This window comes from Salmo salar, chromosome 21 (assembly GCF_965601325.2).
Source record: "Salmo salar chromosome 21, fSalSal1, whole genome shotgun sequence".
In the NCBI taxonomy this organism is placed as follows: Eukaryota; Metazoa; Chordata; class Actinopteri; order Salmoniformes; family Salmonidae; genus Salmo; species Salmo salar.
In genome coordinates, this window is record NC_138311.1 from 21237816 (window position 1) to 21251283 (window position 13468).

The following is a 13468-nucleotide window of genomic DNA, read 5'->3' on the forward strand; positions in this document are numbered from 1 at the left end:
TATTGGGTCTGAGTAAACATTAAAAGCACTCAGGAGCGGCCTTGTGTTTATGCCAGTGCCAGAGGTTTGAAGGTTTGAGTGGTGATATGCCCCATTTTTGGCACTGTGGAAATACACCTGACCCACCACGATTGATTCATTACATTGTAATGGTAGCCTGGAGTGCACCAGCAGCTCACCTCTCACACTGCCACAATCAAACTATTAGAGAAGAGAAGGACTGCTTTTTAAAAATTTTATTTGACCAATTGTGGCGGCAGGATTATCAACGCAAGCTAAGCCATGATCCCAAGCCATTAACCCAAACGGAGCAATCCTAAACTGTTTTGTTAAATCAATAACCAGATAAGTCAAATTGATCATATCACTGTATCTATTGTAGTTTATCTGTAGTAGCTCAACACAAGACAATGTTTGTACATCCTCCCCTGTAAGCAATGAACGACTGTATATCCAGTACTGACAGAGCCATTTGCCATGGACTTTTGTCTGCGGGAAATGGACCTTGATTTAATGTTGTTAACACAAGCATGTACAGAATGCAAAAACACAATTACCCTTTATTATATTACACTTGTTCGTACACTTCGATAGCATCAACACACGTTCATGGCCGTCCCTGAACCCATACACTGACGAAGGCTTTATGTTTTTCCCCCATGCTAACTAAAGTGGTCTGGAAACGTTTTGTCCCCCCTCTCCTTCCACCACTGTAAATGTAGTACCTGTATACAACAGTTGAAACTGTTACCCAGGTCCTTAAAGGCATTACAATGTCCTGATAGAAAGTAACCAGAGAGAGAGAAAGAGAAAAGACGGTAATTTTTTCGGCGGGGATCCCATTTTTTTCCACCAAATCATTTCTTGCGACCCCACCCCAAATCTAATGACACAACTTCAAAATGATGTAAATTTCGATTTTTACATCAACATATAATCTCTTATCAAAATGAAAAGCAACCAATGAATATATTTATTTAAAATAATTGTCAAATTGCATTTCTCAAAAACATGTATATTGTCCCATACAATAATCTGTACTCTTAATAAAATGTAGTTATTTGTTTTTTGGGGGCGACTCCACTGCGTTCCCTCTTATGGGGTCGCGACCCCGACTTTGAATACCCCTGCTCTACAGTATGACATATTTTTGAGTAAATCATTATGAATGCAATTATATTTATTCACCCGTATTCACAAAGTCACCTGGAGGCTCACTGAGGCTCTCCTTCCATTCTCTATGCCACACCTTGCCATTCTCCACCTGCAAATCTGTTCACATTTCCAATTCTTCTTCACTCATTTCTCCCTCTGTTCTGCACTTACTTCCTTCTAGTTTTCAGAGTGTCAGGGTAATATTTTCTCAGCGCGGTTACCCACGGTTTGACCTGCGGTGGGCCCAATACTAAGTGTTCACCTGGCCCTTCTCTTAACAGTCTCTGTGCCTAGTCTTTGACCACCTGCCAGGCTACAGGATGCATGCTAAACTATGTGCTATAGTGGGCCTCTAAAGCCAAGAGTACAACTCACTGGAAATGGCTACCTAGGGTAGAATCTGAGTTATTAGTTTATGGGTAGACCTCTTCCGTTCTGTCTCAATCTAGCCTACTGTGGGTTCTCATTATTGTGGCCAAGTAAGGAGCCCGAAGGGGTCAATGATTACGCATTTACAAGATTATTAGTCCAAACGTTGTCATCCCATTTGAACTCATACACACTACCTCACGTCTGAAATGCCATCACTTGGCTGTAGGGAGTGTTTGAATAGACCCACATGTGTGCCCTTTAGGCTTTGTGTCAATTGTTCTACCTTTTTTTCTGGTCTTTTGTCGAACTTACTCACTAAGTAAGTCTATGTCCCTCCGCCTCCAGTTGTGTTAAAATCCATTAAATTGCATTTATTTTATGCCTAGCTGTTGGTCGCTCCATGTTTAATAAATGTTTTGCTGAGGGCCATCATTGAACTTTGTTTGTCACACAGGAATTCATTGTGATTCATAGTGCATTAGTCTGCCTATCAGTAGCGGTGCGTGGTTAAAATCACTGGGGAAGCCAAGCCCCCCCCCCCCCCCCCCCCCCCCCCTGAAAAAAAAGCCATAATACAACTTACACTGAATGTGTTGTCATAATTGCATTGTTTGCTCTATAACCTGTTAGTTCATATGCCTTGCCACTGTGATATATAGGCCTAAAGGCTGAGACAATAGGAAGACGGTTGCAGAATATATTCAACCAAACCTTTGTTTTATCACAAAACTGGATAGCAACCTCTGTCCGGTGAAGTCCTATTGCATGTAAGAGACAGTTACATGACCTACAGCATGGTCAAGCAAGTTAATGTTTCCGTCATTTTCCGACCACTAAACAACTATTGATTTAGAACCACAGAGAGCTACCGCAAGTTGCAAAGAAAAATGGAGCTGCCTCCACTATTCAAGCACCATTTCAACTTCAACATTTCAACATCATCAAATCACTTCTGCTGAAAGATACCAAAAACAATTTAGTATAATCAACATAACCTAAATATGATGTGGATGTCCATGGTTCTGATATATGTTTGCATGCATGTGTGTGCGTAGAAAAACATGTTGACTCGCCCTACTTGTAGAGAAACGCCAATGCCATCCTCTTCTCTTTCATGTTGACAAAACGGTCTATCACTCTGTCATACGGTACTCACTTTTATTTTTTGTTGTCCTAGGCTACCTGGCTAAAATGCTTGGTTGCTAGCCTAACTTCCGTTCATCGCAACGTTAGTTAGTTATCATTAGCCTTCTACATCTAGCTACATATTGAACTAATGGTTGGAATTAATGGTTGGATCAGAATCGCCGTTATAACCATTGGCCTGTACAGAGAATTAAGTAAAACCACAAGTCCAAATCCCTATCTCCATCCATGGCTAATTTAGGAAAGGGACAAATTTAGCTAGCTAGCCACCGGAGGACAACAACACAACGAGATGCAACAATTCAAGTTGTTTCTGTTTATGACCTAGGCTCTTAAAGCAATTTGATAGGAGAGATGCCAAATCCAAGTTGGCTTCCCTTGACATAATTTATTTTCCCGTCAGGACCATTCACAGTTCCCTAGCTCAGCAATGATTGGCAAATTTGTTAAACTTTTTTTGTCAAGGGAAGCCAAATGCTTGCTGGCTTCCCTTGTTTTCAATGCTATGGGTGGCAACAATGTCATACTCGTTTGGACCAGACAGTATCCGATAGATAGCCTACACGTGGAGAGTCAGAGGGGCGCTGTTTCGCTCCCTCGGATGCTTTCTCACCTGAGATACATTCAGCCTCTTGTGAATTGAAGGAAAATTATGAAACACAGAGAGACAAAAGATCATTATTATAATATATATATATAGTTTTTTTGGGGGGGGGGGGGCTTCCCTTGGTGTCAATGAATACATGCCACTGCTGCCTATTAGGATATTTGACTGAGATTAGCCTTAGCCCTTATTCTTATTAATCCTCAGTATAGAGCACTTGCTTTAACACACTTGTCAAGTGTTACTGATTTGTGAACCAATCCCAAAGACCACTTTCCATTCCCCCACCAGCATATGCCCTTCACGGCAACTTCGATAAGAACATCCTCGATACCAATCCGACCCTGAAAATTCCTCACTCAAGGAGGATTTCAGGGCAAGTGGAAAAGGGCGGGAATTTCGGGTGAAACACACAAGGTGTCGGAGTGGTTATTGATTGCAGGTGGACTTAACTGTTAGCAGCAGGAGCCTGGGGGTGAAGCGGGGGCCATGTGAAGAGATGGGCCAGGCCCAGTGAGGAGGCACCTCAGCGGGGCTCAGACATTCCCCAGGCCCCTTGGAGTCCTTGGATGAGCTGAGATGCATGGAGGGGGCAGCTGTCAGTGTGTGGAGTGAACGGGAGGGTTGGGGGGTGAGGTGCAGACATGGGCAGGCATGGTTGGGGTGATTTGAGGAGGTTAACAGTGCGGAGACTTGAACCAGGCTGAGATACTGTACTTTGTCAACTCACAGCACCTCTAAATAATAACTGCAGCCTTTCTCAAGAGACAAGTGGCATTCCATGGAGCTGTCCTCATGCTACTTGATTTATCTGGTTGCAGTCAGTCATTAGTCAGAGATACAGCATTTATTTTGGTTTACACTGTATTTAAATAGTTCCCTACAAATGCTACATTCTATACATGCTCAACTAACTACTATGCACCTCTTTTTGCTGGTATCAGATAGCAAGGCTTTCCTGTTTACAGTCCACATTCCTCTATTCCATCAGGGGTTTGAGTAACGGCCTCCAAAACGACAAAGACTTTGATGACCCAATGTGACTCACGCATCCGATATAACCTTGTGAATCCAATAAGCCGACTCACACCCCGATGGCTACCGTTCAGTGATGCTTTTAGCTCGATCCAATCAACGTGTGTGTTGGCTGCATAGTCACAAACATCCAGTTGGCTTTGAGCTCCCTGAGGATCTTGAGATTGCTTTGTCGTAAGGACCAATGGGCATTCAGGTGAATTTGTGTAGACCTCTTGTGCGTTTGTGAAACTTCACTGCAAATTAGTAACCACTGTCGCAGTTGTACCTTCACTGTCCCAACGTTTTAAGGTTATGCCTTAGTCAGTTTAGAAAATCTCCACATTCCATTTATAGCTTCATGAATAAACTACATTGATTTATGAACAAAGAAATCAGAAACAGACACAATAGAGAGAGTTAAGCATTGAGTCATTGCTGCCATGCATTGTGAAAACAACTGAGCTATTGAATGAGGCTTTTTCTTACAGTACAAAGAAGTAGCAAGCTCGGTATTAGAATTGCAGATCAACCACTGTATGGGCTTAGCGATGGATAATCCTTGATTTACTCTCTGCCGTGACAGATTTGTCCCATTGTATTTATTTGCGGTGCTTTACATTGCCTGAAGCAACATTTGGGGAGTTTTGGTGGGGACTTTTAGAGACTGTTCAGGCTTTTTATGTGGACAGAAAGGAATGTGCTAGCTTTAGCGTAAACATAAAGCAGACCCCAAGAAACCATAAGTCTTCTGTTCACACCGCAAGGGACAATTAGTCAAGGATTTGCCTCTGTGTATGACAGAGCTTTTAAAGGCTAACAGCCCTGATAGCCTACAGCTGACCTTTTAGCACTAAAACAGAGATAGTGGTCCAGCATTGACAGACAGCCCTGTTACGAGAGCAAGAGAGAGAACGTGGGTGTGTGTGTGTGTGTGTGGGGGGGGGGTGTAAGGCAAAGAGAGATAGAGAGATGAGCAAGTGAAAAAGGTCAACAGCTGATTGAATCCGAGTTACTGTCTCCTGCTTCTAATTTAGCCTTTCCTAACAATAGTCTTTTGTTTGAAAATTAAGTGAAAGATAGACTTTTTTAGGAAGGGAACATCACTGACAACTTACTGTTTGGCTGATGGTCCTCATGTGGAAACGGTTCATCTCAGTGTTCTATTTGAGTCCCTCGTTATTATCCTCTTCCTGTTTACCCCCTCGCCGTCCTCGTGCTTCTGCTCGGAACTCTGGGATTGATTGTCGCAGCCATTAGAGCGCTAATCGGATTAGAGGTTAGCGCCAACCTTGGCAGATCATGGGTTCCAGTAGGCTTCCCAATCGCCTTTAAACATCATTGACTTTCTGGTGCTAAGATAAGCTAGTTAACTGCTGCTAGGAATTAGCAGTTAGGCTACCTTTCACTTGTTGCATACTGTTACACAGTTGGAAATTGACTGTGTTATTAGATTGTCCATTGAGGTTGGCTCAGAGCTCAATGCTAATGTATTGTTCTCTTTTCCCAGCCTCTCAGCCTGGGCCAAATGTGATTTAGCCAGCTTTGATATGGATCATATGGGAACAATGAAGTAAACAAGACAATCATTCTATTCTAAAATGAACTGTACAGCATCTCTTAGGTCTGTTGTCTGTATCTCTGTTAGACATTTTGATCACAAGGGTATTGTCATAGTCTTCCTGTGATATACCTATAAACACATACACATTGATACACATTCATAAGATGTACTAGTTTTGGGAAATGTACTATATACTATATTGAAGCATACAGTAAAAGCAATGGACTGATGCTCAGGATCACACAGGTCAAATTTGGAGAGTTTAAATCAGGTATCGACTGTCTGTGCTTATGCATAATCTGCAACATACAACATTTTCCTCATTTTCTTTTCCAGGTGTCTTCGTCCTGTGTCCCTGCCACTAACTATGAGCTGGTAAGAGTTTTTTAAATATATATATATATATATATTGCTCAACAGTTGCTCAACAATACAGTTACTTCCACAATGTGAATCTGTCAGTAATAGTGTGTCCATGTATGCATTGTGGAGTAATCCCTTCTTCAGAATGCCATCCAAACATCCAGGGAATTGGTTCTGGGAATCCAACGTATGAGCACGGGCAATAAAAACAACATTATGTTGCTCCATTACCTTTTTTGGTCTGGGTTTGAGATTCTCTGTTGGATGTGGAATTATTTGCCCTCTCTGCACGTTCCGTGTATACATTTACTCTAATCCTTGGCAAGACAAAGAGTAGCCTGCAATGTACACTGAGTATACAAAACATAAAGGACATCTCCTCTTTCCATGCCAAAGACTGACCAAGTGAATCCAGGTGAAAGCAATGATCCCTTATTGATGTCACTTGTTAAATCCACTTAAATCAGTGTAGATGAAGGGGAGGAGACAGGTTAAAGAAGGATTTTTAAGCCTTGAGACAATTGAGACATGGATTGTGTACGTGTGCCTTTCAGAGGGTGAATAGGCGAGAACGGGGTATGGTAGTAGATGCCAGGCGCACCGGTTTGTGTCGAGAACTGCACCGCTGCTGGGGTTTTCACGCTCAACAGTTTCCCGTGTGTATCAAGAATGGTCCACCACCCAAGGGACATCCAGCCAACTTGACACAACTGTGGGAAGCATTGGAGTCAACATGGGCCAGCATCCCTGTGGAACGCTTTCAACTTCTTGTAGAGTCCATGCCCCAATGAATTGAGGCTGTTCTGAGGGCAAAAGTAGGGAGTTCATCTATTTTCCTTCCCCAGTATGTCATCTACAAGGGAGTTTCACTTTGTGAAATGGCCTCCCATGTATTTTTCTCTACCTTGTAACCCCCTTCCTCCCTATGCCAAGACAATTCACCCCAGAGGTAGACATCACACCCAACATTTTGCTGATTGCCCACTTAAACGTTAATTAGCTAAGATGTAAAACATTCACCAGACATATGGTCTTTTTACGACCGAGGAGAGAGAAAGTGCACACACACATACATGCATGAAAACACACGCACGCACACACATACACAAACACACACACCACACACACACGCGGCAAGCTACTCGGGAGGCCTACAGCAGCTGTGTTGTGAAAACAAAATATGGTTCTCAAGGACAACAGTGGCAGTATTTACCAGAGGAAACTGAGTCCAGCTGGACGAAAGGGCCTTACAGAGAGCAGGAAGCAGGAGAAAATACCACAACTTCACACTCGTACCATTTGCTTGTGCAGATGTTTGGTTTGCATACATTGTTTTCTCCCTCTGATTTTGCTTCATTGCATTATAGTAGGTAGGCTATGTATTCTCTAATTAGGCAGAGTGATGGATTTTAGAGTGATTGCAACATGACTCATGATTAGCTACTTCTTTTACGTTTGATGTGTGTGTGTGCGTCTGTGTGTGTGGAGGAAGTGGACCTCTGCGGTATTTTGGATAGCTGCTGAGGGATTACCCTCTTAGGGCTGTACTTCCCACCCCCATACCACTTTTCTTGATAAAACACCACTCCTGTACCTCTTATACTCACCCCTCTTTTTCCATTCTGGATCATACATTTAACAGAACCCTGCAGGAACAACTCTGCATTCCACTACATGTCATGGCAGTTTATTAGCGTTCTCAAAACGTTATTATTTGTTATTAGGTTGGGAAGAACTAAAATGTGCTGTTTGATTGTTATACACAGTGGTACTGTATGAGCCATAGGTAAGTAAAAGAGTAGTCAAGCTGTATTGTTGTGAAGTGCAAAGTGTATTGTATATAGGATAAATTGTGTGTGTATGTGTGTGTTTGCGCGTGTGTGTGTGCATGCTTGTGTGTGTTTGCGCAACCGTGTGTGGGTGTGTATTGTGTGTGTGTGTGTGTGTGTGTGTGTGTGTGTGTGTGTGTGTGTTTTCAGCCATTGGCTGCTCTCTGGCTGAAGGATGCTTCTCTCCTCCCATCCCAGGCAGCTCCATGTTTGGTGAATTCCTCACCTCTAGAAGAAAGAGAGAGAGACAGAGAGAGAGATCTGATTTAGACAGTTGTGTTGTCCAGGTGCAGAACAGAGGGAAGATCACCATAAATCACTTCATGGCTAGAATGATGAGGGGTTCAATTAACATAGTATTTTACATATAAAGTCACTTATGTGATTCTAGTAATTTGGTGTGTTGGGAGACAGAGAATATGAGTCTTTAACTTGACGTACATGAAGACACTATGTGGATGCTGTGACTGTCATGTTGTGTGAGAGTGAGGTCCATATAGTGAAGGCATGAGTTGAGAGTACAGTACTGTACGTGAGGGAGAAATACACAGTTAGGACGTAACCAGCAAAGGGATGTAGCCTATAGAGCCGACACTACAGCATAGAGATCAATAGCATCAATAGATTTCTGTGGACTCCAGTGTGTTGGAGAGTGGGGTGTCCATTGTGAGCTGTCTTGTGGAAGCTCTGGTGTGATCATTGTGCGGTAAGGATGTCCTCAGAGTGAGTGATGAGGCGATAGCTCCCCCAGTGGGACTCCCATGCTCCCATGCTTGGAGGTGCGTGGCGTAGAGTGGGGCATGCTGGGTAGTACATTCCTGAGACGTGCCCTCATGTTAACTAACCCTGGGCCTGCAATTTAATTTCCCAGAGAGAGAGTGTGGAGAGAGAGAGAGTGTGGAGAGAGAGAGAGGAGAGAGAGAGAGAGAGAGAGAGAGAGACAGAGAGAGAGAGCAGAACATAGTAAACTGGTTTTAGGTTTGAAACACGTACAGACATACACACACATGTAGCACTCACACACGTAATAATTCACATACACCTTTAAACAATCCCCTCAGGCTTGTGTTTACCTGCATCCACTCAAAGCTGTTTCTCAGTCAATGCCTCCGACACCTACGTCATCCAGACACACACACACACAAAACCAACACAAACCACGGCTGGGGAATCGTGCCAGTGCATTGCTGTGTAATGACTCTAACTGTGGCGCAGAGATTGGCAAGATCTTTTCAATTAGCCCAGTGTTTACAGCTGCACATACTTGGCTGATATGCCATATTACGTTCTGTATACAGGACAGGACCAAGTATCCCATAATATGATGTGATTCCTATCTCGTAGGCATGTGCATATACATGGGAAGCACGTAAGGTTGGACGCCCATGTTGTATATGCCAAGTGAAAGATGGATGTTTCTTTTTACCAGCTGTACATACACATTATATAATGCACTGAAAGATGTTGACTAGAATTGATGACAAGTATTGATTGTGTGTTAATGTGCCTGTGTCAGCCATATGAAAGATTTTTCTGGTTAGCGTTCTTCTTTTTCACAATAAGAGCCTTGACTTCAAAATGAAAGTCCCTGGAGGACAAGAGTTTAGGTAAAACAGCAATGGTGTGCTTTGTGTAGTATATGGATACAGCTGGACTCCACTAAGTTGCGTGTAGAACTGTTCTCTTCAGGAACGTTTTGATTCTCTCTCTCTTTGACCCGTCCAAATATACAAGGCGAGAGACAGCTAGGCATATTTGTACACAGGAAAACAAACAATGGGGCAAAACACAGAGCCCTTATAGTTTTGGCTCAGATTGGAAGTCATGGAAGTCCTCATCGGCCATTGGGTTATATCATGATCTGTGTATGCTGTGGTTGTATCACTGGCCAAACCCGGTTAGCCATAATAGGACATGAGACAGGAGAGAGAAAGAGTAAGAGAGAAGAGAAAGAAAGGTTGAGAGAGAGAGAAAAGAGAGAACACATTCCAAACGGAGTGAGATTGAGCAGACTAGCATCACTCCGTCCCCACTGGTGTGTCGTCGTCGTCCCCCACAATTGTTTATAATCACAGAACCCTAGTCTCTCGTGCATACCAGAATGTCATGTGTTATGTAACAGAGAGAGCGGAAGAGTCCATTTGGGATGGGTCGATCTGGCTGGCCTGCGTGTGACCTCCGTCCGTCCGGGTCCTAGTGCGAACTTTGAGAAAGGTCAGAGGTCGTTTATGGACACTGCTGGCTCAGGAGGTTCCCACAGCTCTGCGTGGCTCAGTTTAGAATTCCAGCATTGGATTGTTTCCATAGAAACCCACCATGAGATCGTAGGCCCAAAATTGTGTATGAGTGGGAGCTAAAAACCAGGGAGCCCACCTCCCCCCTCCTCTCTCCATCATCGTTTAGGTTTACATTTCTAAACCGTGTTCTGTGAAACGCTGCAGATGGGGCTGCTAAGCATGGGAGACTAGCAGATGTTTGCCTGTGTGGGTAAATTGTGCCTGTGTGTGGTGGGGTTGATACAGTTTGTGTGTTAGGGGGGAATGTGTGTGTATTTAAAATGTATGTTTGTATGTTTACATTTGTGTCTGTCAGAGCGACTGTGCCTATAGGTCCGTGCTTGTGCCTGTGTGTTACTTTGTATAAGTGTGTGTGTTTGTCTCTGTCTCCATTCACTTGCTTGAAATAAACGTTTTCTTTAACTTTCTGTATGTGGTTGTTTGTGGAAATGGAATTGAGCATGTGTACGTGCGTGCAGTATGTCTGTGATATTCGCCCACCAACTATTATATTATTAATACTGGGGACAGTGCCAGGTAGCTCCCTTAACAGTCCACAAGGACTTTGAAGGGCTCTTTATTTATTAATCGTCACATATTCAGCATTGTCTGGACGTCAACCAAGGGTTTTAAATCAACCTGTAATTGGCTTGGATGCAGCTTTGAGACAGGCGAAACAGCATTGCCTTTTTAGGTGTCAGACATAAGAGGGCTTTGACAGGAAACTCACATCTACTTTGTTTCCTACAAAACAGCCATCCTGTCCTTTTTTTAGTAAACAAACAGTTTCTTTCTGTTGCCTCCCTCATGATTGTGCCAAAACGAATGTAAATGTTCAATGTTGTTCACAGGAGCATAAATAAAAGTGTATTCATGTGTGAGAAGTTGAAAGATGTCTTGAGCTCCGTGGTTTAAGAAAGCATGCTTGGCAGGGGGGTTTAAATTACATTTTTAAACCATTGAATGCTGTCCAGGCACAGCCCCTAGACGCTAAACCCCAGTACACACTTCATGTAGTTCTGAAAGGTGACATTTCTGCCATAAAATACACCCATCCAATCCTTTCAGATCTACACAAGTACCAAGAGGGTAGGGTCTAGAGCACAGGTGTCAAAATCATTCTATAGAGGGCCGATTGTCCGCAGATTTTCACTCCTCTCTTGCACTTGATTGGTCAATTTAGGTCACTGATTAGTTAGGAACTCCCCTCACCTGGTTGTTTGAGTCTTCATTGAACACAAATGAAAAGGAAATAACAAAAAACAGCAGACTTTCGGCCCTCCATGGAATGAGTTTGACACTAGAGATTGGTTAGGCCTGAATTCCAGTAGCTTTGCTTTGTATTTAGACTGCAGTTCCTATCATCACCAGCAGGAGGCAGTGTAGCGTTAGATCCTTTTTCTCAACTCAGCGATTGTACATTTTCCCTCTCTACCATAACTATACTGCTTTCTGTCTAGAAACAAATGATTATGGAAGAACACATGAGAATGAAAAAGGCAATTTTTTCCAATCCCAAGTAATAAATGTAAAGGAAAGCACATTCTCCCTTGATGGGATACATTTTTGAACCTGCATGGATTGAGGACTTTTCATTGGGGCATAAATCTGTTGAATGTAATGCAAAGAATGTGAAAACCCTTAAAAAACATCTACGTTTTTGACGTGTTTCATAACTTTGCAAAGTAGGCTTTCCAAAATTATTTAGGGGTAAATAGCCAGTGATTCTGCGTTCACCCATGCTTTTCATCTCTCCTTTTCATAAAAACAAAACTGGGAACGACATTGCTCAGAGCAAAAACAAAATGAATTGTCAATCAACGTTTTAGTATCAACAGTTCAATCGACACATATACACACAGAATCATGAGGAGTTATTATATATTGTGACTGTACAGGATGTATTCAGAAAACGTAGGCCAACACAGATGGTACAGTATGTATTTTGAAATCTCAAAGAGCACCATGGTCTAGCAAAACATTTGAGGTGACCATATAGGGATATAATAAAGATAGAAGGAGAAAAGGAAGGAGGGAGGAAGGAGAGTAGGAAGGAGGGAGGAAGGAGAGCAGGAAGGAGGGAGGAAGGAGAGTAGGAAGGAGGGAGGGAGGGAGAAAGAGATGAGAGATGTAATACACACCCTGGGCCATGAGTCTGCCCACAACACACACACACACAAAGTTTAGCTCCTGGTTTGGATCCAGACTGGCCATCTCCAGCTGAAGTCGCTAGAGATGTGGCATCTAAATGAGCTGGCCTGGTGATTTATATTTAGCTGTGTGTCATTTCCAAGGAGACTCTGTTTGGGTATATTTGTGTCCTCACACTGGGAAACTCCCTGCACTGTACCTTTCTTCTTGGGCGCTTCCTAGGGTGACTTATAATTATTTGAGTTATGTGAATCTAGGCGCTATGTACAGTCCATGTGAGTTGCACATGGACTGAATACTGGCCTAACATGTTTATGTCACAGACACACTTATCACAAACCCACTGCAATTGCATTTGATTAAGTCAGGTGTCCAGTCTCTATATCTTTTCTTTCTCTGACCTCATACCCGCTCAGTCTTTATGACATCAAATCCCATCAGTCTCTCTGACATACCCACTCTGTCTTTATGACCTTCCACTCAGTCTCTATGACATCATACCCTATTACCCACAGTCTCTAGACTCTCTGACATCATACCCACCCAGTCTCTCTGACCTCATACCCTCTCAGTCTATGACAACATACACACATTCTCCCTGAGCTAATACCCACTCAGTCAATATGACCTCATACACACGCAGTCCCTTTGACCTCATACATACTCAGTCTCTCTGACCTCATAGTCCCAGTCGGTATTAGACAGAACATCAAAACTACATTTATGAAAAGTACAGCATTTCTAAAGATTACTTTTCAACATTGCATGCTCCCGACTTTTCTCGCTACTTTGAAAAATGTAATGTTGTACCGGTATCCCTCATTCCCCTTTTCATGATGGTGCTGGCAGCCACATGAGTGAGTGCTGGCAAGCTACCTACCAGAACATTAAGCTAGCCAAGACCAACAACACAAACAAACGGACTGTACAGCTAAAAGTAGTTAAATGTCTTACCTGTGATGAAATGTTTTCACACATAGCTGATTACGTACAT

At 42.9% G+C, this 13468-nt stretch overlaps 1 protein-coding gene across 13 annotated transcripts in view; it reads left to right on the plus strand.

Annotated features, from left to right (window-relative positions):
- The window catches only part of tns1b (tensin 1b), a 313864-nt gene that overhangs the window by 181070 nt on the left and 119326 nt on the right, over positions 1–13468 (plus strand). For all 13 annotated transcript variants that reach the window (XM_014164411.3, XM_014164404.3, XM_014164409.3 and 10 more), the window contains one exon: positions 6192–6230. In XM_014164411.3, the coding sequence (XP_014019886.1) occupies positions 6192–6230 (39 nt within the window). The remainder of the gene's footprint in view (positions 1–6191; positions 6231–13468) is intronic.